Genomic DNA, 25,413 nt, shown 5'->3' on the forward strand with positions numbered 1-25,413 from the left:
TATAGCTGTCCAATATAATGTAGGGTTTATTAAGTGAATATAGAAGAAAGTAATTTGAACAAATGACTCATTAACAGTTTTGTTTAAATCTTGATACATTTCCTCTGTTGTATCTTTACAAATTATTTATATCAAGTAGCAGTAAATTTGTTAAAAATTCAAACTGTGCTAGTACTTTAGGGACATCCTGCACAGTGGGAAAAAAAGATCTTATTTATAACTGGCACAAAATATAAAATGCTCAAGTGACTAACCTTAACAAAAAATGAGGCAACATATATGAAAAGAACAACAAAACTCTAAAAGGAAATATAGGAGAGCATGTGGTTTAAAATAAGAAATATGCCATTTCCTAGGTTGTAACCTAAATACTGTACAACCATCAGTTTTTCCCAAATTAATTTCTAAAGTTAATGTAATTCAAATCAGAATCTCAAAGGAATTCTTTTTCTGGTAGAGCAAAGAAAGTTTCTCAGCAGACTCCATCTAAAATAGGATGAGCAGGTGCTGTTCACTGAGAACACAGGCGCTCAGACTCCTCAGGCGGCTAGAGGATGTTTAAGGCTGTCAGCGCTTCTGAGTGCAGCTTGGGCACACGTCGTGTGTTTGAAATAAGGAATTCTCACTGTCTTTCATTTCTAAGAGAGTATTTCCAATTTCAATTTCTTTTACTCAAGAATTGCTTTAAAACTGTTATATATGACTAATTTATTTCATTATATTGTGGCAAAAAAATTACTGCAATTTCTCCATTTTTAGAATATATTGAAATTTTCTTTTAGGTGTCATAAATGAATAAATATTTTTAGAGTTCTTTGAACTTTTAAATCAAAATGTATACAAATAGATCAATGGAACAAAATAGAGAGCCCAGAAATATATACAAATATAGTCAGTTCATCTTTGACAAAAGAGCAAAGGCAATTCAATGGAAAAGGGTAGTCTTATCAACTAGCGGTGCTGAACAACTGGGCACCTTTCACAAAAATTAACTCAATTGATTGTAACCTAAATCTAAAACACAAAACTAGAAAATGCCTAGAAGATAACGTAGGAGAAAATCGAGGTGACCTTGGGTTTGGCATTGACATTTTTTTACATACAACACCAAAAGCATAATCTATGAAGGAAAAAAATTGATAAACTGGACTTCATTTAAATTAAAAATGTTTGCCCTATGAAAGACAAGCCACAGACTGGAAGAAAATCTTTGCAAAACACATATCTTTCAAGAACTGTTATCCAAAATATACAAAGAACTCTTAAAACTCAATAATTAGAAAGCAAACAGCCTGATTTAAAAATAGGCAATGGATCTGAACAGACACTTCACCAGAGAAGATACACACATGGCAAATAAGCATATGAAAAGATGCTCCACATCATATGTCATTAGAAAATTGCAAATTAAAAAACAATGAGATACCACTGTACATCCACTGTATCTCAAAATATAATGGCCAAAATCCGGAACACTGACTACACTAAATGCTGGCAAGGAGTGGGGCCAGGAGCTCTTGCTCACTGCTGGTGGGAATGCAAGTGGTACAGTAGCCACTTTAGAAGAGAGTTTGGCAGTTTCTTACAAAACTGACACCACTCCAGCCAGTCATATGCTCAAGGAGTCCCTGATATCAGCATCTGGTCCAGAAAGCCAGGGTATTTTACTGGTGCCATGACTGAGCAAATACTGGGCTCCTCCCAGAATGGGCTTATCTGACCTAGTCAGCAACCCTCTTAAGCTGAGCATCTCAGCTTTGGAAGCTTGCATCTTTTTAGTCTTTGCTAACTACGTGTGTGTGCAAATGTTTTTATAGGCACTAGGGGTAACGCCTAGAGGAATGAAGAGCTCTCTGGGTCCCTATTTAGATGGGTTTATTTTTGTATTCAATATATAATAGTAATCCATAGTATGGCTGTGGTAACAGCAATAAAAGAAATGAATGATTTATTCAGCAATAATAAGAAATGAGCCATCAAGCCACAAAAGACATGGAGGAACCTTAAATGCACATTGCTAATTTTAAAAAGCCCATCTAAAAACACTGCATACTGTATGACATTCTGGAAGAGGCAAAACTAGGCGAACAGGAAAAGATCAATGATTACTAAGGGTTCTGGGGGAGGGTGGAGGGATGGATAAGTGGAGCACAGGAGATTTTTAGGGCAGTGAAACTATTCTGCATGATACAGTGATGATGAACACGTGTCATACATTTGTCAAAACCCATGGACTATACAATGCAAACAATAGACTCTAATGTAAACTGTGAACGTCAGTTAATAATGTATCGATATTGGCTCATCATTTGTAACAATCATACCACACTAAGATGTTAATAATAGGAGAAACTAGGGGAGGACACGGGTATTACCGGGACTCTATGTACTCTGCTCAATTTGTCTATAAACCTAAAATTGCTCTAAAAAGTTAAACCTATTTATTAAAAAAGATTTTTGTATATGTTTGTATGTATATATGACTGATTTTTTTTCTGAGTCGAAGTAGATGTATGGCTAGATTGAACCAACCTTGAGTACAGAATATCCCCAATAATGTTATATAATATTTTGTGCCTTGAATTCAGTTCTACTTTGATATTTATATTACTGTTCATCTCTTGTCTTATTTTCCTGATTTACCTTTATCTACCCATTTCATTCGTTTCAACCTTTCTGTTTCATTTTGTTTAAGTATATTGTTTTTTAATTGGGAAAAATATTTGTTTTAAGAAATAGAAGTCATAGGTTTTCTAATTACACATTAGCTTCCAATAGCTTCACATGTACTTCACATCAAATATCTATTTGTTACTCATTTTAGGGTTAAAATTTGTGCCTTTCCTCCTTTTCATATGTTTGGAGTTTGCTGTTTTAAAATGTTCCTACTATATTAGGTAGTTAACAAGTCTTTGAAACTGCTCTAAAATTACTTTATTTCTCTTTTCTCTAAAACCTTTAGGACAAAGTTGCTTTAGGAGCTAAGCCCTATAAAGAAGAAATTGAAGAGCTCAAAACAAAGCTGGTGAAAATAGACCTAGAGAAGATGAGAAATGCCAAGGAGTTTGAAAAGGAGTATGTCTTTGTCTTAATTGAATATGACTTTAGTAGCTTAAACTTCCTTTCTAAACTGTATAAATTTAAAATATATTAAGATATTGTTATTGCTTTTTATAAAATAAATACAAACATCTACAGATTTTAAAGTTATTAAATTCTCATTATGTATGCAAAGGTTTTGAAAACAAGCACAATTCTGATCAATTACTGACATACTATGTCTTTGGATACTTCTTGTTCAATCATATAGGAACAGCTTAAAAATGGCCTTTTTTGTTTGAAAGTGAATATTAAGAACGTGTGTGTGTTTTTAGCAGTTTGTCTAAGGTTTCTGTTGGTTCTCTTAATTTCATTTGTTCTTCCTATTGTATTTTTGTGTAAGGTTTTATTTCCTTTTAAATTGTAGTACTTAGTGCCCAAGAGCATATTCCCTTTTTATTGATTTATTTATGTATAGTACCATATACAATAGCATGCCTAAAGTTCTTTGTGGTATAGCATAATGAAAAGAACATTAAACAGAGAGTCAAGGAAACTGAATTAGAAATATAATGTTGCCACTTATTAATATGTCACCTCTGACTCCTCACACTTTTTATTCTTCCTGTAAATGTTTAATAAATGTTTAATGATTATATCTAATTTTGCCCAAAAAGTCGCACTCTGAATCTTCATGCATTCTAACCAGCCTTCTATTGATAGGACTGTTGGTTTTAGTGGAGCATCATTAAAAAGGCAATTTTAGTGGCCAGCCCAGTGGCACGGTGGTTAAGTTTGCACATTCCGCTTCGGTGGCCCAGGGTTCACCATCCTAGGTGTGGACCTACACATCACCTGTCAAGCCATGCTGTGGTAGGCATCCCACATATAAAGTAGAGGAAGATGGGCACCGATGTTAGCTCAGGGCCAGTCCTCCTCAGCAAAAAGAGGATTGGTGGCAGATGTTAGCTCAGGGCTAGCTAATCTTCCTCAAAAGAAAAAAATTTTTTTAAATAAATGCAAAGCAATTTTATATAGAATAGAATCAGCAGATACTTTCAGTCTCTAAGAAAGGCAGAAAGTCTCATAATTTAGCATTGCCAATTAACACTCAAGCAAATAATTAACAGAATGTCTTTTTCTCCTGGGTGCAATGAGCAGACTGTGACCTCTGACTGTGTCACCTCAGATCAGAGCTGCAGTCGAGTGTGCTTTCCTTACAGTGTATACAGAAGGTGCTTTTGGTTTTACGCTTTGGTAATTGTTGTACCTTCAAGAGGTTTCTAGGACCTCATGATAACAACCCAATTATTTGTTTTATGGTGCCCCTGAATGTAATTTTGCTCAATATCCAGTTAATGATACCTATTGGGCTTTCAGAAATTTTAAAAGAATTGGTTTCTCAATGTTAAAAAAAAATTGCCCCTGCAGCCAAACAGAACACTTCCAATTTGATGGTGTTATTTATGGCTATAAAGTGCATGATACCAGGGGGTATCGTGAGGGCTTACCTACTGCTGCTTATGCATATCATATCAATGTGATGTATCTTATCAGAAAATTCTTGACAGCAGTTCTGTTTATTCTTCCATTAAAAATTAGTTGCTGGCCTTTTACATATTTCTGTTGTTATTCTTAATAGAATTACTTGTACAAAAGCCACTGTAGAACATCAAAAAGAAGTTATAAGGCTATTGAGAGAAAATCTTAGACGAAATCAGCAGGCCCAAGATACTTCAAGTAAGTAGAAAATGCTGATATTTCCAGATCTTTTTCCGTCTTACTTCTCAGTATACTTACACATTTTGAAGACTGCTACTATATATATGACAGTCAAGAATAAACCTGTTAATCACTAATTTATAAAGAACTATTTTTAAAATGAATTCATTGAGATCATATTTATCCTGTGATACCTCCTTAAGTTTCCTGTAATCTCAACTATTTATCCATTATAGATTCTTAAAAACTATGAATGTAACCTGTGCGCTATCAGATCTTTACATATCAGTGAAGATACCTTCAGTAGTATACAAGAATGACTTACCTGTCAAGGTAGACGTACCCTTCCCAATAAAACACAAGCATATCTTAATAGATTTTAACCATGTGCACTGTAAAAACATAGTCAGTATACAGTAAATATTATCCTACTTGTTGTTGGTACTGAAAATACAGACTTGATGCTTACTGGCAAACTCTTTGAAACTTATCTTAGATACAGTTTTCAAATCTAATCATCAAATTTCTGCATATACATTCCTCAAACTGTATCTTTTCCCATATTTCTGTCTCTTATGTTTCATTTGAAAAGAGAGAATGCTGAACAGTACTTGGGGCAGCTTTGTGTAGTGGGTCCAGCATCGAAATAACGTCACGAACAGTTCTCTAAGCTGACTGCCCTCACTTAACAGCCTGTGAAATCATGAGGAGAACGCCTGACCTTCTAGATTGGATATAGACTTGTAAGGATCAGGCTAAAAGTTGTGTGTGAAAGCACACTGAAAATTCTAAATGTCAGGCAAATGCAAGATGATGTTTGTGTGTATTATTGTCCATGCATTGTCTGGTGCTTGTTTAGTTTGAACTGCCCTAGTGTCCATTGCAGGATAATTGCAGCTCCTACCTGGAAAACTTCAAGGGGTAAAAATAGAACTTTTGTTGTTAGAGAAGGGTCAGGATGATTCCTTCTAATTTGTGACTTTCAGGTACGTGTTATACCTGAATTCAGAATAATTGAAAAGGAAATGGACATTGAGTGTCTTCCCCACACTCATCTTGCCCCTCCCTTGTAAACAGTCAGTGACCCAGTGGATCATTCCACTTTCTAAGCACCTCACACTTTTATGCAATTTTACCTAAAATTTACAAAACAGTTCTTTACATTACTTGTACACATATGGTGTAAAATACTGAATAGTATATTCTTTAATAGCAGTCTAAGGTTTATTTAGTTAACAAATACGTGTTGAGTATTGGGAGCACATTGACTGCCTTGGGGTGGACCCCACACACGCTGTGTGGTGGAAGCAGCCCTCCAGGGGACCCCACTGGCGTCGAGAGTAGACAGTGAAGGGCAGCTCCGACTGCTGCCGTCACCGTGAGTGATCCTAGCAGGTGGTGGTGGTGGAGGTAGTGGGTGGAGAGAAGCAGGGGTTCCACAGATACTTAGAATCCATGATGGAATTGGCATAGGAGGTGAGGGAAGAGGAGGAAGTCAAGGATGACGTTCAGGGAGATGGTGCTGAGATGCTTTGTTTTTTATAGTGATTTATTGAACTTACTAATGTTTCCTTTATTGTGAACTTTGGAGATAATTAAAATTATCACCTGCCTGTGTGTTTGCCTCCCACAGTGATATCAGAACATACTGATTCTCAGCCTTCAAGGAAACCCTTAACCTGTGGGGGTGGCAGCGGCATTGTACAAAGCACAAGAGCTCTTATTTTGAAAAGTGAATATATACGGCTAGAAAAGGAAATTTCTAAGTTAAAGCAGCAAAATGAACAGTTAACAAAGCAATGGAATGAACTGTTAAGGTAAGATCTGCTTACCTGATACAGGAATTATGCTTATGGTGGTACGTGTGGGAGAGGATGATGCCTACACATGCATATATATTTTTTGCAGTGGGCAACCCCTCACACATATAGGGGAAGTAATTTTTAGAGCTCATGTAATGTGTCTTTTTTAAAAGGAATGAGAATATGGTAGCACCATTCCAGAGGTTTGCTATCCATCAACTGACCTTTTTTTTTTCCTGAGGAAGATTCCCCTGAGCTAACATGCCAATCTTCCTCTATTTTTAGTATGTGGGCTGCCAGCACAGCATGGCCACTAACAGAGTGATGTGGGTCCACACTCGAGAACCAAACCCAGGCTGCCAAAGTGGAGTGCCCGGAACTTAACCACTAGGCCACAGGGCTGGCCCATCAACTGATTTTAGCTAAGCCTGTTTTTAACTAAGCCAAGAACCAAAAAGTAAACCAAGATCTTTGAGGGGAGCTTAAATATGCCACAAATATGCCCAAGTCAGTGAGGCTTTACTCAAAGGAGAATCCCTGAGGTCCATTATTGTAGCCCATTAACCTTTATAAACAGTTGTAAAAAATTTAATTAATTGGCTTCTACCAAAGATTAGAATCTTGTGCTAATCTTTACTAATGATGCAATAGAAGAAAAATAGGCATTAAATAAATATGCAAATAGCTACTGTTCTGTGTGAGGCTATTAAACAACAAAAAAAGCAAACAGGACATTATGAAAGGGTCCAACAGAGGGATCAGACCTTATCTAGATGTGGGGAGGGGCGGTGATCAAGAAACTAATATGTAAGAGTAGATCTGAAAATGAGTAGCAGTTAGGCTTGATGACAGGAGAGATGGCTAAGCCTTCTAGGCTGAGGGAACAGCATGTGCACAGGCTTTGAGTCAAAGAGGAAAGTGGAACAGAAAGACATGCAGTGTGGCCAGAGCATACAGAATGAGGCAGAGTAAGTGCAAGATGCGATGCCAGAGGCCACTGGTCCAGATTACACATTGCAGGTCATTCTGAGGCAGCTGGGGTGGTCTCCTAAATGTAACGGGAGGATTACCACCACTGGAGGATTTTAAGCTGGGGCCTAATGAGCTCATACGGCGTCTCTAGCTGCTAGAGCAGAATGGGGGGGAACCCAAAAGTGTGAGGTTGTATCACAACACTTGGCTGACTGATCAAAGAAAGGAGAGCAGGGCCTAGGATTGCTTCCCAGGCTTCTCTGAAGGAGTGAATAAATGCAGGCAGCATTTCCTGTGGGAAGCAACACTATAAGTAATCCAGAAAAGCACAGTGTAATATATCTTTTAAAATAACAAAGGTACATTAAAGATTCATCCATCCAGAAGACTAACTTATCAAATTATTGCCACAGAGCATCAGTAGATAAACCATGCTGGACGACATCACTGATTCATTTGAAACCTAATATCATACTTTTCAAGATTCTGTGATCACGGAGATTTAGTACAATTTTTCAATTTATATTGACCTCATTTCATTTTCTGAACTGTGGAAATAATCCAAACTTAGGAAGCATTAGGTTGAAATTAAAATGTAAATATGATAAAATGGTAAATTATATGTCACATATATTTTACCACAATTAAGAAAAAAAATTTTATGTAAATATGAATATATTTCTGGAATTGAGCAGTCTTACAGTCTCTTTTATTTTTCCCCACATTTAAGCAATAATCATCATCTTTCCAATGAGGTCAAAATGTGGAAGGAGAGAACTCTTAAAAGAGAAGCTCACAAAGAAGTGACTTGTGAGAATTCTCCAAAGTCTCCTAAAGCGACCGGACCAGCTTCTCAAAAGAGACAGCATACGCCTTCTCAATGCAAGGAACGGAATTTACAAGATCCTGTGCCAAAGGACTCACCGAAATCTTGGTTTTTTGATGGCCGATCAAAGTCTTTCCCAGCACCTCACCCAGTTCGCTATTTTGATAACTCAAGTCTAGGCCTCCGCCCAGGTGGGTAAATATACTGGTTACTTGGGGATCGGGGATAACGGTTGGAACTCATTTGTCACCTGTGGCCCCAAAGGGCAAGTTTAGACAAGAGAAGATGTCATGGAGAAGCTGCACTGCAGAGATGTCATTTGCTGTCTCTGTGAGAAGTTTCTCCAAAGCACAGCACTGAAGTGAAATCACTTTTTACCCCGAGGGAAGTCTTATTCTGCCTCCTGAACCTTCAACTTTTCCCTCAGATAGACAAGCAGCTCTCGAGGACACAGAGAGACACCATCCTACAAACATAACTACTTTTACTGCAAAAGACCTTCTTATCAATTCAATGGGCCAGTATTTCCAGTAGCATTATATTCATTTTACACAAGCCAGATCATAGACTTATATCATTTACATATTCATTCAATGAACAGAAATTTTTGGTCTCCACCTATGTGTCACATATTGCACCCTGATGGTACATTGATAACCAAACCAGATATGGCCCCTGCCTTCCTGGAGTTCACAGTCTAGTGGGTATAGACGGTGATCAAGTAGTCAAAAAAGGTACAGTTCTAGAGTTCAAAAGCCTATGAGTTTTTAATAGGTTGTTTTAGGAACATAAGGAAGTCTTCCTTGAAGAAGGGGACTGAGATCTAACAGGTTAAGGTGAGTTAGCTTAACAAAGAGGGGAGGGGAAGGCGATTCAGGCAGAGGGAACAGGGTCGGCCCAGCTGGGAGAGACCGTAACCAGGGGAAGGGTTGGAAAACCACGTGTGGCCAGAGCGCAGTGCACACAGGTTCCTCTGGGTGAAGTCGGTGAAGCCAGAGAGAGAAGAGCCAGATGCGCAGGACTTTGTGGGTTGTGGAGAGGAATTTTTACTTCATCCTGGGAGCATGCTAGAGGAAGCCGTTGAAAGATGTTAAAGAACAGCAGGAGAACATAATGGGTTATCAATTTGAAAACATTACCTCAGCTGTAAGGTAAACTGTATATAAGCTGTATGTTGTGTTGCAACCAAACGTGTTTTTTAATAAGATGACTTTTGCTTTCTATTTTTTTCTCAGAAGAACAAACTGCTGGAGCAGAGAGTGTGGATCCTCAGCCAGGCCCTTGGCACGCCTCCTCAGGACAAGCTGTGCCCGAGTGCAAGATTCAGTAAACTCTGCTGTCACTTTTCTAGGGGCCTAGTGTTCCTTATTTAGAAATGACTGTATTTGTTACTTTATTTTTCTATCCCTGGCAATGATGTCACAGTCCAACTTAATTTCAATTCAGTTTGCACTTTGCCATTAGAAATTGAGGCATTCCAGTCATTTAGAATGGTGATAGACTGCCTTCTTCCTGAATGTGGTAATACTTTAGAAGTTGAATTGTTTTATTTATTTATATATTTTGTGAAGAATAAAGTTATTGAAGGAAATTTCCAGTCTTTCCGTGTATACATAAAATGTATACATTTTCATTAATCTCGTAATCCACATGTGACTTAGATAATACATAAATTAAAGCATCATTTAATTAACAAAATTCCTAAACCTGGGCTCCCCGCAACACATAAAGCATCTATGGATGGGCTTCACACAATCTGTAAAACCTCTGAAATTTTATCTTTTGTGTGTGGATTCAGTTTTCTAGGATACTAGGGTCCCTACTTTCTTATAACATACTCTCTGAGAGGTCTGTTACTCTATAAGAGGTTAAGAACTGTGGTTTTAGAGAGTATCTGATAGTACTTTTATATCATATGACTTTGAAAAACCATATAAAACAGCAAGTTGCATAAGGTTTAGAACACAGTTAGTGATTTCAAGGCATTCTTGGCTCTTTGGTAAGAAGACTTATTCAAAGGGAGAGATTATTAATTGTATCATAGCCATCACTGTTAAAGTCTATGAATTGGTTATTTCCCTTACCTTAACACACTGTCACAGGTTCACTAGGGTGAAGTGAAACTGTGCCTTCCTATAACGCTGTCCCTCAGGCCTGTCCCTTGGGAGTTTGGTTTCTCCTCTGCACCCAAACCAGACATGATTACAGAGCTGCAGGTTGATTCTCTACGATGTTCACTCCTCCACTGAATAAGAGTATTGCAAAGTAGTAGGTATGTTCACCTGGGTAATAAAACGACTTTAAGGCCATTAAAAATATAATCAGTCTTAAAAATAGATGATGACATAAAGAGATGGAAAGAGATTCCACGCACATGGATTGGAAGAATAAACACGGTTAAAATGTCCATACTACCCAAAGCAATCTACAGATGTAATGCAATCCCAATCAGAATCCCAATGACATTCTTCATGGAAACAGAACAGAGAATCCTAAAATTCATATGGGGCAACCAAAGACGCCAAATTGCTAAAGCAATCCTGAGAAAAAAGAACAAAGCTGGAGGTACCACCATCCCTGACTTCAAAGTGTACTACAAAGCCATAGTGATCAAAATGACATGGTACTGGTACAAAAACAGACACACAGATCAGTGGAACAGAACTGAAAGCCCAGAAGGAAAACCACACATCTATGGACAGCTAATCTTTGACAAAGGAGCTGGGAACATACAATGGAGAAAGGAAAGTATTTTCAACAAATGGTGTTGGGAAAACTGGACAGCCACATGCAAAAGAATGAAAGTAGACCATTATCTCATGCCATACACAAAAATAAAATGGATCAAAGACTTGAAGATAAGTCCTGAAACCATAAAACTCCTAGAAGAAAATAGAGGTAGTAGACTCACTGACATCAAACTTAAAAGGATCTTTTTGAATACCAGGTCTTCTCAGACAAGGGAAACAGAAGAAAAAAATAAGTGGGACTTCATCAGACTAAAGAGCTTCTGCAAGGCAAAAGAAACTAGGATCAAAACAAAAAGCCCACCAAGTGGGAGAAAATATTTGCAAATCATATATCTGACAAGGAGTTAATCTCCATAATATATAAGGAATTCACACAACTGAACAACAAAAAGACAGCACAATCAAAAAATGAGCAGGGGATATGAACATTTTTCCAAAGAAGATATACAGATGGCCAAGAAACACATGAAAAGATGTTCAACATCACTAATCATCAGGGAAATGCAAATCAAAACTACACTAAGATACCACCTTACACCTGTTTAAATGGCTATAATCACTAAGACTAAAAATAACAAAAGTTGGAGAGGGTGTGGAGAAAAGGGAACCCTCATACACTGCTGGTGGGACTGCAAACTGGTATAGCCACTATGGAAAACAAGATGGAGGTTCCTCAGAAAACTAAAAATAGAAATACCATATCCAGTTATTCCATTACTGGGTATCTACCTAAACAACTTGCAATCAATAATCCAAAGAACATATGCACCCCTGTGTTGATAGCAGCACTATCCACAATAGCCAAGACCTGGAAGCAACCCAAGTGCCCATTGACCAATGATTGGATAAAGATGATGTGGTATATATACAATGGAATACTACTCAGCCATTAAAAGAAGACGGATCCATCCCATTTGCAACAACATGGAAGGACCTGGAGGGAATTATGCTAAGGGAAGTAAGACTGAAAAAGACAAACACCAGATGATTTCACTCACATGTGGAATATAAACAAACACATGGACAAAGAAAACAGTTCAGTGGTTACCAGGGGAAGGGGGGTGAGGGGTGGGCATAGGGGGTGAAGGAGAACACTTACGTGGTGACAGACAAGAAACAATGTACAACTGAAATTTCACAATGATGTCAACTCTTATGAACTCAATAGAAATTATATATATATATAAGATCAGTCTTCAGATATCCAGTCTAGTAGAATGTTGCTTAACTCTTGAATTTGGATATCTTTCATTCCTCAGATTTGGGAAGTTTTTGGCCATTATTTCCTCAAATAAATCTTTTGTCCCTTTCTCTTTCCTTCTGGAAGTTCCATGATGCATATATTGGTCCACTTGCTGATGTCCCATAAGTACCTTAGGCTCTCTTCACTTTTCTTTATTCTTTTTTCTTTTTTCTTCTCTAACTGAGTAATTTCATATGACCTGGTTTCAACTTATTGATTCTTCTGCTTGATCAAGTCTGCTATTGAACCCCTCTGTGAATTTTTCATTTTAGTTATTTGTATTCTTCAGCTCCAGAATTTCTGTTTGGTCCTTTTTTATAGTTTCCATCTCTTTAATATTCTCATTTTGTTTGTGCATCATTTTCCTGATTTCATTTAGCTGTCTATTGGTGTTCTCTTGTAGATCATTGAGCTTCCTTAAAACTATTATTTTCAAGTGTTTGTCAGGTATTTGTTCATAGGTCACCATTTCTTTGGAGTTGGTTTCTGGAGATTTAGTTTGTTTCTTTGATTGCATCGTGTTTCTCTGTTTCTTTGTGTGCCTTTTGATTTTTTTGCTGACTTTTATGCATTTGAAAAATAGCCACCTCTTCCAGTCTTTGTGGGCTGCTTCATACAGGGGAAGACCTTCATCAGTCAGCCCAGTTATAGACTGTGGGCCCTCTGAAAGCTTTTGGGCAGATGTGACTCTCTAGGCTTGTGTATGTGATTTGCCAATTAGAGAGGTTTGCCAGTTTCTTTTTCAGGAGCTCATAATCTCTTGCTCCCTCTAATATCTGTCTGTAGTACTGCAGCTTCTTTGGTGCTGCAGCAGGAAGCCACCCCACTCTCCTTTGTTCTCATTGGCCCCCAGGCATCCAAATTACGTCAGCTCCCATCAGCACCCCAAATCAGGTGAGATAGAAACCAGTCCCAATGGCAGCCCTCCAAAACGCTGGCACATAAGACACACGCTCTGCTCTCCTCCCTCCCTCCCTCCCGAGGATGAAGCTTCGAGTTGGGCACCTACTCCTGATGGTGCTGAGCCACGCTAGGCTCTGTCTGGTGCCAGACCATGCCAGTTCCATCAGCAGTTCGGGTCAAGTGAGACAGAAACCAGTCCTTCAGGCAGCTCTCCAAAAAGACGGAACTGTGACTGAATTTTCCTCTCTTTTCTTTCCCCTGCTCCTCACGATGGAGGAGCTGTAAGCAGGGGTGAGCTGTGCTGGCTTGGGGGAGAGGTGGTCGCAGGGAAAATGAAAGGGCTCTTCTGCCTAGTTTCAGGGTGGAAGTTGTTAGCTTTGCCCTTACCCAGGGGACTGCAACTTCTTACCTGGCTTCTGAAGTTCTCACAAAGATACTTTGGTCCATGTATTGCTGTTACGACAGTGTCTCTGTCAGGGAAAAAGAGCCGGGACTTTGTATTCCTCCGTCTTGCTGATGTCTCCCTCAGAATGTTGCTTAACTCTTATGACCTGAGTTTCAGTGTCATGATGAAAGATTGTGAAGGAACAATGATGAAAGTTAGCAATGGAAACTTGCGAGAATGTTAAAAAGCAATAAGATGGTCAGACAACACTAAAATCTGAAAAGTCAAGTCAGGACCAGAGAAGACAAAATACAGTATTGTGCATAGGAAACATTTTCTTGAGAGCCTAGCAGAATCATGTTCAGGAAACTTATTGAGAGCCTGCCATTCATACTCAAATATTTAACTACCTTCTACTGTGTGCTGATCACTGGTCTAGGCACCGAAAGGCACTGCCTTTGTGGGACTCATGTTGTAGCTGGAAAACAAATAACTCATACTTTTAATATGAGCTGATCACAATGTAAGGGTGAAAAAGATATGGTCCCTAACCTTAAACAAATTTAGTCCACTGACTATACAGAGGGGTAAGCAAATATCTGCAATACCATGTGACTTAGGCGGTCGTAGAGTAAGCATAATTGTTGAAGATCTGTGAATAAAGGGAGGCTGAAGACAGCTGCATCGAGAAAGAGGTACCTGAGTTGGCCTTGATTAGGGAACTCTCATATTCATAAAAAGTCTATTCCAAAATCCTCAAAAGTCAAAGGAAAGGTATTGGCGCTGGCCCCATGGCCAAGTGGTTAAGTTCGCATGTTCTACTTTGGTGGCGTGGGGTTCACTGGTTCAGATCCTGAGCGTGGACCTACCACCGCTCATCAAGCCATGCTGTAGCAGTGTCTCACATAGAAGAGCTAGAATGACCTACAACTAAGATATACACCTATGTACTGGAGCTTTGGGGAGAAAAAAAATAAAGAGGAAGATTGGTAACATGTTAACTCAGGGCCAGTCTTCCTCACCAAAAAAAAAGCATAAAAAAAAGAAAGGAAAGATGTTGTTAGGAACACAAGGAGCACAGCTGCGTGTGATTACAGTCATTAGACCCAGTGTTAGAAGCTACAGTGGGGCAATGAGAGACAGTTTTACCAAAGACCTTATGTGAACACAAGCAGAAACTAGGGCAGGGTTTTAAAAAATCTTTAAGGGTAATTTTTACCATCCATTATAATTGGATTTCTAATAATCATTCACATTTTTAAGTACAAATGTAACAAATATTGTACATGCCAAGTCCTTCCTCCTCACAACATCCCTGAGGTAGGTGCTATGCCTACCTTCATTTTACAGACGTGAAACAGGTTTGGTCAGCTGTGTAACTTATTCACTTAGCTGGTGAGGGAAAGATGTGGGACTTACCTGCATCTTTCTGACTCCACAGTCTGTTCTTAACCACTGTGACTGTTACGGATACACTTAGCTCCAAGAACGAAAAACCTGAAAAGTGACTAAAGTTTATTTTTCTCACATAAGAAGTCCAGAGGAGTTAGTTTAGGGATTTTGTCTTAAGCCTGTCTTCAAGGAACTAGGTTCCTTTTCTTCCCTATTGTCCTTAGTGTGTGCCTCTGACCTCAGACCAAGTCACAAAATGGCTGCTAGGTCCCAAGGCACCATATCCACGTTCCAGGACCGCCCCCCCCCAAAAAGGAAGGAGCAAAAGCCAAAGGCCTTTCTATCCAAGAAGAAAGGCCTCCTCAGAAACTCCAGCCCACATTTCATTGGCCAACCCTAGCAGCAAAGGAAGCTGGCAATTTGAGAGTTTTGTTTTCAGCCCCTTGACACAAATAATCCACATCAATCTACAAATCAAAATTGGGGTGAATTTATTATGAGTCAGGTCTGAGGACTAGCCTGGGGCCTTCCTCCCCCAAGGAAGGAAGGGCACCAAAGAAGTGGGGTGTACCGAGTGGTTATACACAGTCTTGGAACAAAGAGCATCCATCATATATGGCAGGAATATCCCTTTTACAATTATCGCGAGATGCTTTGCTGGCCCAGCAGGTCAGAGGTCAGTAGGTCAGTGGTCACAAGGTGGGTGGTCACACGGTGAGCACAGCAGGTCCATAATTAATCCTTAGTTTAGGGAGAGATGCATATTAAAGGAAATGCCGATGTCGGGGGAAGCTACCTCCTTATCTTTAAGGGCATTGTTCTTATCTTTGGGACATTGTAAGCGTTTAAAGCAGATGTACAATGCATGCTCAACAGACCTTTCTGGAAAAACAAGGTCAGGTCAAATTAGTTTCAAACCAAATGGCTTCCTCATATCCTCCAATATAGCCTACTGCTTGTCATTTATTTATCACCCTTACAGTGTAGGAGGCAGGTGAAAGTGAGTTGGGTGGGTGCTGAGTGAAGCCACTTAAACAGCACGTGCACAAACAACCTACACACTCACTCTGCTCAGTTACCTGCCTGAGAAAGTTGGAGTTACGAAGCCTAGTGTAGAGGGCTCACGTGACCCAGTCCTTTCTTTTCCTTCTTGTGTATCTGTTCTCTTCAGCCAGACTTGGCTTTTTGCTCTTACCCAGCATGTTCTTTCCTTGAAGCCTCCACACTCCCACTGAGGCTCAACCTGCTCCCTGACGCCACCGCCAGTGCAGTCAGGACGCCTGCATTCCGCCACTAAGCGTGTATTAGTGTTAGAAGAGACGGCGCGTCACAAGAGAACCACAACCATACCTTCAACGCGAGAGAACGTGTGCTGCCCTCTCAGCAATCATGTCAAGGGCCAGGAGAGAAGGCTCTAGTATCTTCAGTGACCTGGGCTCCTTCTGTTTCGCGGCTCTGCCGTCTTCCACATGCGACTTCTGCCTCATTCCATCTTGAACACCGCAGAACGGCACGTAGTAGACACAAACGACAGGGACTGAGAGGGGTCAAAGCCAAGGGAGTGGTTTCCAGTCCTGAGCATGCTGCGGGGGCTTTTTCCGCTTTTCACCGTTTACTCGGAGTTAGCAGTTCGACCTGAGCTCCACTAGACGGCAGCACGTACACACATTGAGTATACCAATGTGCGAATCCTTAAAAACTCAAGGAAACAGAACCAGCAAACTCGGAAGAAACCTGAACTACACATCCCAGCATTCATCATTAAGCGCCTGACTTGTCTGCACGAAGGTCGGTCTCCGTTTGCCGCTCGCGCAGTGACCTGGAGGACGCCATCCACCTGCTGCTACTCTAAAGTAAGATTTCCTGGTATTTTTTCAATGAAACTTTAAATGGACTGGGAAAAGGAGATGTTTAATTTTTAGATGTTGCTTTGCTCTGCACGTTACTTATTTCAGGAAATCTTAGCAGTTAGATCAGGATAAGGATGCATTTGGAAGTCTGGTATCTTAAGTTTTTCAAAATAACCAAAGAAGAGAGGATTTTTCAGTGTTTTAAGTGAACATTTTTCTTCCGGGCTCACGAAGACAGAATTCCTGAAAATGCTCTGTCTCTGATAATGAAAAATTAACACTTTGATTCCAGTGTTTACAGTAAGAAAGCCATCAAGTTTGCTTTTCATATTGGATTTTACCATTTCAGTCTATGTTTGCAACTCATTTTCCCAAAAACTCTGTTTTAGCGTGGCAGTGCAGTTGACCTAACAGTAAACCTTCGGCTCCAAACTCCGGGCCCAGAAAGGCGGGGAGGCCGCCCGGAGCCCGGCGCCCAGAGCCGCGGGGCGCACGGGCTCAAGTCACAGCGTTTGATCCGCACGCTCAGGACTGGGGGTGGGTAAAGGTTCCTGGAGTCTCTCATTCCTAAAGTACATACTGAAAATATCTCAACTCTCCCCAAGTTTAAAGTGAGTATGAACCTCTCGTGTAAGAAGGGGGAAAACCGGTGAAAATTTCGTTGCCTCAGAGTGGCTGGGCTTCTTGGTGGCTGGCGAGGGCGGCCGCGGTCGGAGCGCCTCGGGCAGCGGCGAGCTGGTCCCGGAGTCGGGCGCCGGCAGCTCGGGGCAGCGCTGGGAGCAGAGGGAGCGAGCGCCCGGGCAGGGGCGGGGACGGCGGGGCACCCCCTGGAACGCCCGCCGCCTGTCCGCGCGTGGACGCCGCGGGCCCCGGGCGGCCGAGGGCTGGACGGCAGGCGTCCGGGCGACACGAGGCCCGCTGGGCCGGCTGGTGGGAGGCCCGGGTGCGACGCCGGCTGGGACGCGGGAAGGAGCGCGCGGGACCGGGCCGCACCTCGGGCCTTCGCCCCGCGCCCCGCCTCCCCCGGCGCGCCCGCCCCCGCCTGCCTGACGCCCCCCGCCCCGCCCCACTGGCGCGCCCGCCCCCGCCTGCCTGACACCCCCCCCCGGCGCGTCCGCCCACGCCTTCCTGACGCCCCCCCCCCGCCCCCGGCCCTCCCGCCCCCGCTTGCCTGACGCCTGCCCGCGTGAGCGCCCCCGGCGGGCGGAGCCGCGCGTGGCTGAGGAGGACGGAGTGGGGCTCGGGAGGAAAGGGCTTCGGGGCCCAGGCTGGAGAAGCCGCCTGCGCCTTCTCGGGCGCGGTGTGTGTGCGCGCGTGCTGCTTGAGTGCGTTCGCTCAACGCCCTCCCAGCTCGCTTCCCTGCCTTTCCCATCCTGAGGGGGGAAGACGGCGCCCCCACACGCCGGCCCCCGCGGCTGCTAGGGCTGGCGGGTGAAACGTGGGCCGGGGTTCTGAGCAGGCCTTCCTTCTTGGGTAGAAAGACCTTTGGCTTTTGCTCCTTCCCTTGGTGTTTTTTGACGCGGATGCGGATATGGTGCCTTGGGACATAGCAGCCATGTTGTGACTTGGCGCGAGGTCAGAGGCACACGTTGAGAACAGCAGGATGGGGGAGAGAGCCTGGCTCCTTGAAGACCACCTCATTTGATCATCGTTTGACTCCTCGCCACCCCGACCTCAGCACTAGCCGTTCCGCGCGCCCTGCAGTCGGCACTGATCAGACCTGATGCACGCCACCTTTCCCCCGGTCACAGTGTCTCAGTCCTGCCTGTCAGAAGTGACTGACTGTGGCTGTTAAAGCGTTAACTCCCGCCGGCTTAAGCTTGAGAAGAGGATCGGCAGCGTTATGGGGAGGCCTGCGTTTCGTCTGTCTCTCTCACCTGGACCAGGCCACATCAGTTTCCTCATCTGTAAAATGGGGGTATTGGACATGATTTGATTTTCCGGTTCTTTTGTTCAGTGACTTTCTGAGGCCGATGGTGAAATCTTTCCAAGGGACAAGGAAAAACCACAGATGAGAGCCAGCCCTGATGGCTTAGTGGTTAAAGTTTGGTGCACTCCACTTCAGCCTCCTGGTTCAATGTTAGCTTAGGGCGAATCTTCCCCTGCAAAAATAAGAATATAAATAAACAAACTAGAAATGATTGATGGTGCAAACCCAACGGAAGTTTACAGGACAGAAAGCAGGAAGGACATGCCCAGTGGCATAGCAGTGCGTGCGGGCACAGCGGGGAGGATGGGGAGGGGAGGACTCCACCCCTTCTGGATCAGCATTGGGTTCTCAAAAAACCGAAAGGTGGGTCAAGTCCAATGTCTGTCTCTTACTGAGTATCAGTTGAGTGGGCTGTGCCAAATGGTTTTGATGTACAAAGCTAGGTATCTAGAGTGGGTGCTCTTGGAGAATTCTCATGGTGGGAATATTTGTGCTGAGGTGCCATCTTCAGGTTCTTAAAGGAGTACATTGAACCATTCATTCTAGATGTTACTGCATAGGACCATGTCTACAGTGCATGCCATTAAATACACGTGTCTGTAGATTAAACCGCAGGTTCCGTTATGGGTCGACTTGATGGGAAGGTCATCGTCCTGACAGCTGCTGCTCAGGGGATCGGCCGGGCCACTGCCATAGTAAGTTACTATCTCTGTTTGCTTCCTGCCTTTGGAGGTGTTGAATCACGTGGACAGATCCCATGGCTGTTTAATTCTGCTCTACTTCTTTTTTTTATTGGCTTTTGTGCTTCTGTTGTCTTAAGTTACAAAAATAAAAGTTGCTACTCTTGATCCCAGGCAGATGAAGCAAGGCTTACCTCACATATTTATTATGTGACGTCTCATAACTTTTGACGCTGAGAACTTATTTCTTTGCCTCAGTTTCTCTGCACTGTAATAAATTTGTTACAGCGGGCCTAAAGGAGTACATAGCCCTCTGAAATCACCTCAGTTCAGACATAGGACTCCAGAGTTCTAAGACTATCAGGTTACCTTTACCTTGTAATTTATAGCAGCTTCTTGCACATTATAGTCCTCACTTGAGCTAATAATGCAGCTTAACTGTAACGGTAGGATTAGTTTGATATTTGTGAAAACACTAGTATACTCTTAGGAGGAAAAGTGTTGAAATAACCCATTTTTCTCATTATTTGGGGTTTAGTCACCTGCTCAGAAATGGAATAAAGGCTGTCAAATCATAGAATAGTAGTATTTTGAGAGGTGTTAATAACAGAATCCTAGTTTTTTAAAAACACTATTGTATTTGATGTTACTAAAAGGGACAAAGTCAGATGACAAGCACAATGTATGTCATGTTGTACTAATTAATGATAAAAATAACAATGGGAAGGGCTAAGTGAGACTAGATAGTTTGAAATTCCACCCATGTATAAGGAAAACAATGAAAATAAGATAAAGGGAGAAAAGGCTAAAGGATTTTCTATTCATGAGAGCAGCTTAACCAAGTAAACAAAGGATTCATTTGTGTGTTGTCTTCCAGGCTTTTGCAAGAGAAGGTGCCAAAGTCATAGCCACAGATATCAATGAGTCCAAACTTCAAGAACTGGAAAAGTACCCGGGTAAGCAACTCAGCAGCTTGAACTTGGGATTCAGAGTCCATAAGGTATTATAAAAAACAGTACTCGTCTGCTGAAAGAAAATTACTTGGCTGGTCAGCTCCACCGGCCATCTTCTTAGAGCCTGATTCTTTGATATCAAATCTATATCCTGTGAACCTACAGACAAAAATCTGTATACTTAAATATATAAAAGTTGTATACTTAAAATTTTTTTTATCCAGCATGTTGAAGGATTCAGTACCTAATTACAAAGTTGTATGTGAAATTTAACAGTTGTTGCGTTAACTTTTAATGACAACTTTCACTTCTGTGCCCTACTCAGCACAGTGCTGTCCAGTAGGAAAATGATGTGAACCACGTGTGTGATTTAAATTTCCTGTGGCTACATTTAAAAAGTAAAAAGAAACAGATGAAAATTAATTTTAGCAATGTATTTTATTTAACTAAATATATCTAAAATACCATTTTAACATACTCAATATAAAAAAAATTTATGGAATATTTTACATTCTTTTTTCATACTAAATCTTTTAAATTCACGTGTGTTGTACACTTACAGCGCATTTCAGTTCTGACTAGCTGCATTTCAAGTGCTTAGTAGCCACATGTGCCTGGTGGCTACCATATTGGAGACAGCTCAGCCCTAAAGTCACATATGATCAGAAACCCTAAGAGATTATGCAAATTATTTCGCTGTGTATCACCCCTTACTGCACCACACTGAACTCAACTCCAGCATCAAAGGACTTCAACTAGAGTTCCTCTGAAAGAAATCAGAACAGACAGCTCATTTGAAAGTTAATTCTTCCAGCAAAATAGAACAGGTTATATAATCAAATGCAAATTAGCACATTGAATTCATGAACGGAATTAGACTATGCTATTTTAATTATTGGATTGTTTATTTATTATTGGAAAATTATTTAATTTTAATAATAGGGAATTTTAACTCCAAGTCAGAAAAACGCTGTTGTACTGAAAAAGTATTGAAAAAGTACTAAGGGAAGAAAGTCCTCCCAAAACTTTCTCCCCTTTCTCTCCTTTTCTATGTTTATAATCTTTTCTTTCTATATCTATAAAAGAATAATAAACCATATTTTTTTTAAAAACATTAAAATAGTGACTTTCTTTTATTAGAGAATGTTTGGGGTTTTTTAGTAACTATTACAGTGTGTCTCTGAGATCCAATGCTGGATCTCTCATGTCTAGCTTTCAAGTGTTTCATCCCTTCTCCTGGCCCCTCATTTCTTCTCCTCGCAATTTAGTGCAGAAATAAGTGATTATACCCTTGACTGACAAAGTTGTTTCCAATAAATAATGGAATTGACATGAAGGTAAAGTGCACAAATGGAAGCAGTCTCCTGTCTCACTGCCCTGCCCTTCCCTACCCCTCACTCAGATAGGATTCAGTGTTCCTGGGGCAGTGACTCACCTCTGGGGAAAGAGCAAGCCTGCGCTCTGTTATTACTGCTGGCTCACTGAGAAGCATCTAATATAGATCATACTTCACTGTAAAGTCTTTTCTCAGAAAAGGCCTTTAGTATTCAATTTAGAGAGTGAAGAGAAAGGGAGGGAAAGAGAGGTGTGTTATTGGGAGTTCAGGATGGGGAGGATTTTAAGATTTTTATTAATGAGATTCTTAAGATTCTTAAGACCCTACCAATGGTCAACAATCCTATGAAGGCAAAATGGACAGATACTGTAATCTTTGTACTTCAAAGCAGCTACATCTACAAGACTAAACATTTTTTATGGGTATAAGTAAATAATTTCCCTTGTTTTATGTTTCAGGTATTCAGACTCGAGTCCTGGATGTCACAAAAAAAAAAACAAATTGATGAGTTTGCCAATGAAATTGAGAGAGTTGACATTCTCTTTAATGTTGCTGGGTAATTCATAACTTTTTAATTTCATTCTCCTCACAGAAAGTTTTCTATGTCTTTTATTAAAAGAAATTTGATAATATGGCCAAATTATTCTTTGTGAACCCTAATATATTCCTTAGGAAATAAAGCTGGATTTTGGACAGAATTTTTGTTACAAGTAAGATTCAGCAAGTAAAACAGCCATAGAAGTTGACATGTGCTTGGGGCCTAAAGGCACTTAAGGATACTCAAGACAACTGCTACCAATCCAACGCTGTTGATCTACCTAAGGCTGGGGACAGGCTCACACCAGTGGACTTGTCACTGATGTTCCACTAAGACTTATAAAATAAAATTAAAAACTGTTTTCCAGGAGTGTCTTTAAGGCAAAGTATATCTGCCAAAAACTGAGTACTCAGTTTATTGAAATGCGAATGTTCCCCATTTGTTGGCACAACATTCTGGCAAGTTCTTTCTACCTCCCAAGCGCAGCATTTCTTATTAGGACAATTAATCCCAGCAAAAGAAGTTTCACTCTGTTGCTTTATATACAGCACAAAGAGAATGGCTTAATTGAACTTGATAGAGTAGTACCAAACTTGCTGAACCATGCTTGAAGGATGAGAGACTGGAGCTGGAGCAGCCCCATGTGGAGCAGCTAGTGCTTGTGCTCACTCTCCCTTTTCAGGCATGACAGTAGAGATGAGGACAGTTGAGGCTTACGCAGGACTAAGTAGATAGAGTCTGATGTTCCACTTTTCTTGTGTGGTGTTAACGTTTATACTGTGGCATTGATAGAAAAATCCTAGAGCCTTCTTATGTATTTTTATGATTCTTCCTAATCATGTTTCAGTATGAAAAAAGTCTGTCTATTCATAGTTTATCATGTGTTACAATGTATGGAAATTAAAGCAACAATTTATGATTATCTATTTTATAAATAATCTGCTCATCTTTCATAGAAGAATATATTCAGAACCATGAAAAAATCAACTAGCAAAATTATTTTTTGAGCATCTATTAAATTTTCAGCAAAGTAAGGGATATAGAAATATAGCATGTGGTTCTTGCTGTCATTTGATTGAACTGGAAGTACAGTGGTACATGGGAATCACAACTGACAATATTTTATAAGTAATTACATAATTTTGGTCCAGGGGACAGTGAAATCAATTAGGACCCCATTGTTATAAAGCTTCCTTGAGGAAATGTGACTTGGAAAATAGCAAAGGCTATTTTGAGGGTTTTCTTTTGTTCTGCTTTGTTTACTCAGTATGTCAGAACTGTACAGTAGCGATATTACTTTGCTGCCCTGAGATGGTGAGATACTTGTTTTCCCTGCAACTTTGATTTCCCTTGAGAATGATAAGTTCTTGCCACCTGAGGGCACTGCTGCTCTTGAAATCAGAGTCCACTGGGGCAAGTGTCCTCAGTTGTTTGTAATGGCGTTGATATTTCCTGTGCATTTGGTATAGAGCTTCTTATGTTTGGGGGCTCCAGACACTTGCCGCCTTCTTTTAAAAGAAGGATCTTGTTTTCAAATAATGAATTTTTTACCTTAAGTTGTTGAGACACTTACTTACCTAATGTACCAAGTGATACTATGTTTGAATTGTTAAAAGTCTTGGTTAGGGAAGGGACAATGGTCTAAGTCAATAAATGAAAATAAAAATGAAAAGGAAGTGGAATAGAAATCGTTTTTAATGATAATTTTTCCCCATTGTTTAATTACTCTTCCAGTTTTGTTCATCATGGAACCTGGTGACTTTTATTGTGATATTATTTCACACTTACGTAAGCATTACAAGACTAGTACAAAGAACTCCTGTTTACCCTTTATCTAGAGTTCCATTGTTAACATTTTGTCCCAACTACTTAATTAGTTGCATTTTCTCTTCTTATATTCATTTTTTTTCTGAACCATTTGAGAGTGAGTTGCAGACATCATGCTCCCTTTCCCCTGAATTCTTCAGTATTTCGGAAGGACAAGAATATTCTTTTATGCAAATAACAAATCAGAAACTTTAAATATGTATAATACTCTTATCTAATGCAAAATCCATATTCAGAGTTTCCACTTGCCCTGATGTCTTTTAATTTGGAACAGTTCTTCTGCCTCTCATTGTCTTTCTTAACTTTGATATTTTTGAGGAGCACAGGCCAGTTATGTTTTTATAAGGTCCCTCAGTTTGGGTCTGTGTGATGCCTCCTTATGATTAGATTAAGGTTATGCATTTTTGGTAGAAATACAACAGAAGTGATACTGTGTTCTTTTTAGTGCATCTTGATAGGAGACACATGATGTCAATTGATCCCAAGACTAGTGATGATAATTTCGATCGCTTGGTTAAAGTGGTATCCACCAGATTTTTCTATGTAAAGTTAATTATTCCCCATTTTTAACCACTAAATAATTTGTGGGGAGATACTGAGACTGTGTAAATATCTTATTCCTTAATAAACTTTCACTTACTAGTTTTAGCATTAATTTATTACTATGACTTTTAAAAAATGTGGTGATTGATTTCATTTATTTTACGCTTACTGGCATTTACAAAGATGCATTTGAAGAACAACATTTTTAAAAGTTATTTTATCGTGGAGAAACGATGGTGTAAAACAGTAATAGGTCTCAAATTTGAAAATAAATTGCTATGATGAAACAAATGAGAATGTGGAGTCATAAAATATAATAGAAAATAGGGGTGCATGGGATTCTTGGGATTGCTGATTTCAGGTTCTTAGGATAGATACCCAGTAGTGGCATAGCTGGGTCATAGGGTATTTCTATTTTTAACTTTTTGAGAAATCTCCATACTGTTTTCCATAGTGGCTGCACTAGTTTGCATTCTCACCAACAGTGTATGAGGGTTCCCTTTTCTCCACAACCTCTCCAACATTTGTCACTTTTTGTGGTTTTGGATCAGCAATCCTAAGAATCCCATGCACCCCTATGTTCATCGCAGCATTATTTACAATAGCCAAGACATGGAACCAACCTAAATGCCCAGAAACTGACGACTGGATAAAGAAGATATGGTATATATACACAATGGAATACTACTCAGCCATAAAAAAGGACCAAATTGTTCCATTCG

At 40.4% G+C, this 25,413-nt stretch overlaps 1 protein-coding gene and 1 long non-coding RNA gene across 3 annotated transcripts in view; both read left to right on the forward strand.

Annotated features, from left to right (window-relative positions):
• The window catches only part of LOC139044486 (centromere-associated protein E-like), a 145,188-nt gene extending 135,236 nt beyond the window's left edge, over nucleotides 1–9,952 (forward strand). For both annotated transcript variants that reach the window (XM_070503918.1, XM_070503917.1), the window contains 5 exons: nucleotides 2,963–3,075; nucleotides 4,682–4,779; nucleotides 6,395–6,578; nucleotides 8,266–8,552; nucleotides 9,597–9,952. In XM_070503918.1, the coding sequence (XP_070360019.1) occupies nucleotides 2,963–3,075; nucleotides 4,682–4,779; nucleotides 6,395–6,578; nucleotides 8,266–8,552; nucleotides 9,597–9,691 (777 nt within the window). In that variant the 3' untranslated portion in view covers nucleotides 9,692–9,952. The remainder of the gene's footprint in view (nucleotides 1–2,962; nucleotides 3,076–4,681; nucleotides 4,780–6,394; nucleotides 6,579–8,265; nucleotides 8,553–9,596) is intronic.
• Nucleotides 9,953–15,146: 5,194 nt separating this feature from the next.
• Nucleotides 15,147–24,790, forward strand: LOC139044488 (uncharacterized). Its single transcript, XR_011501447.1, has 4 exons — nucleotides 15,147–16,887; nucleotides 19,418–19,509; nucleotides 20,372–20,450; nucleotides 22,242–24,790. It is a non-coding gene; the product is annotated as an uncharacterized lncRNA (long non-coding RNA).
• The last annotated feature ends 623 nt before the right edge of the window (nucleotides 24,791–25,413 follow it).

The sequence above is a fragment of the Equus asinus genome, unplaced genomic scaffold (assembly GCF_041296235.1).
Source record: "Equus asinus isolate D_3611 breed Donkey unplaced genomic scaffold, EquAss-T2T_v2 contig_89, whole genome shotgun sequence".
Lineage (NCBI taxonomy): Eukaryota > Metazoa > Chordata > Mammalia > Perissodactyla > Equidae > Equus > Equus asinus.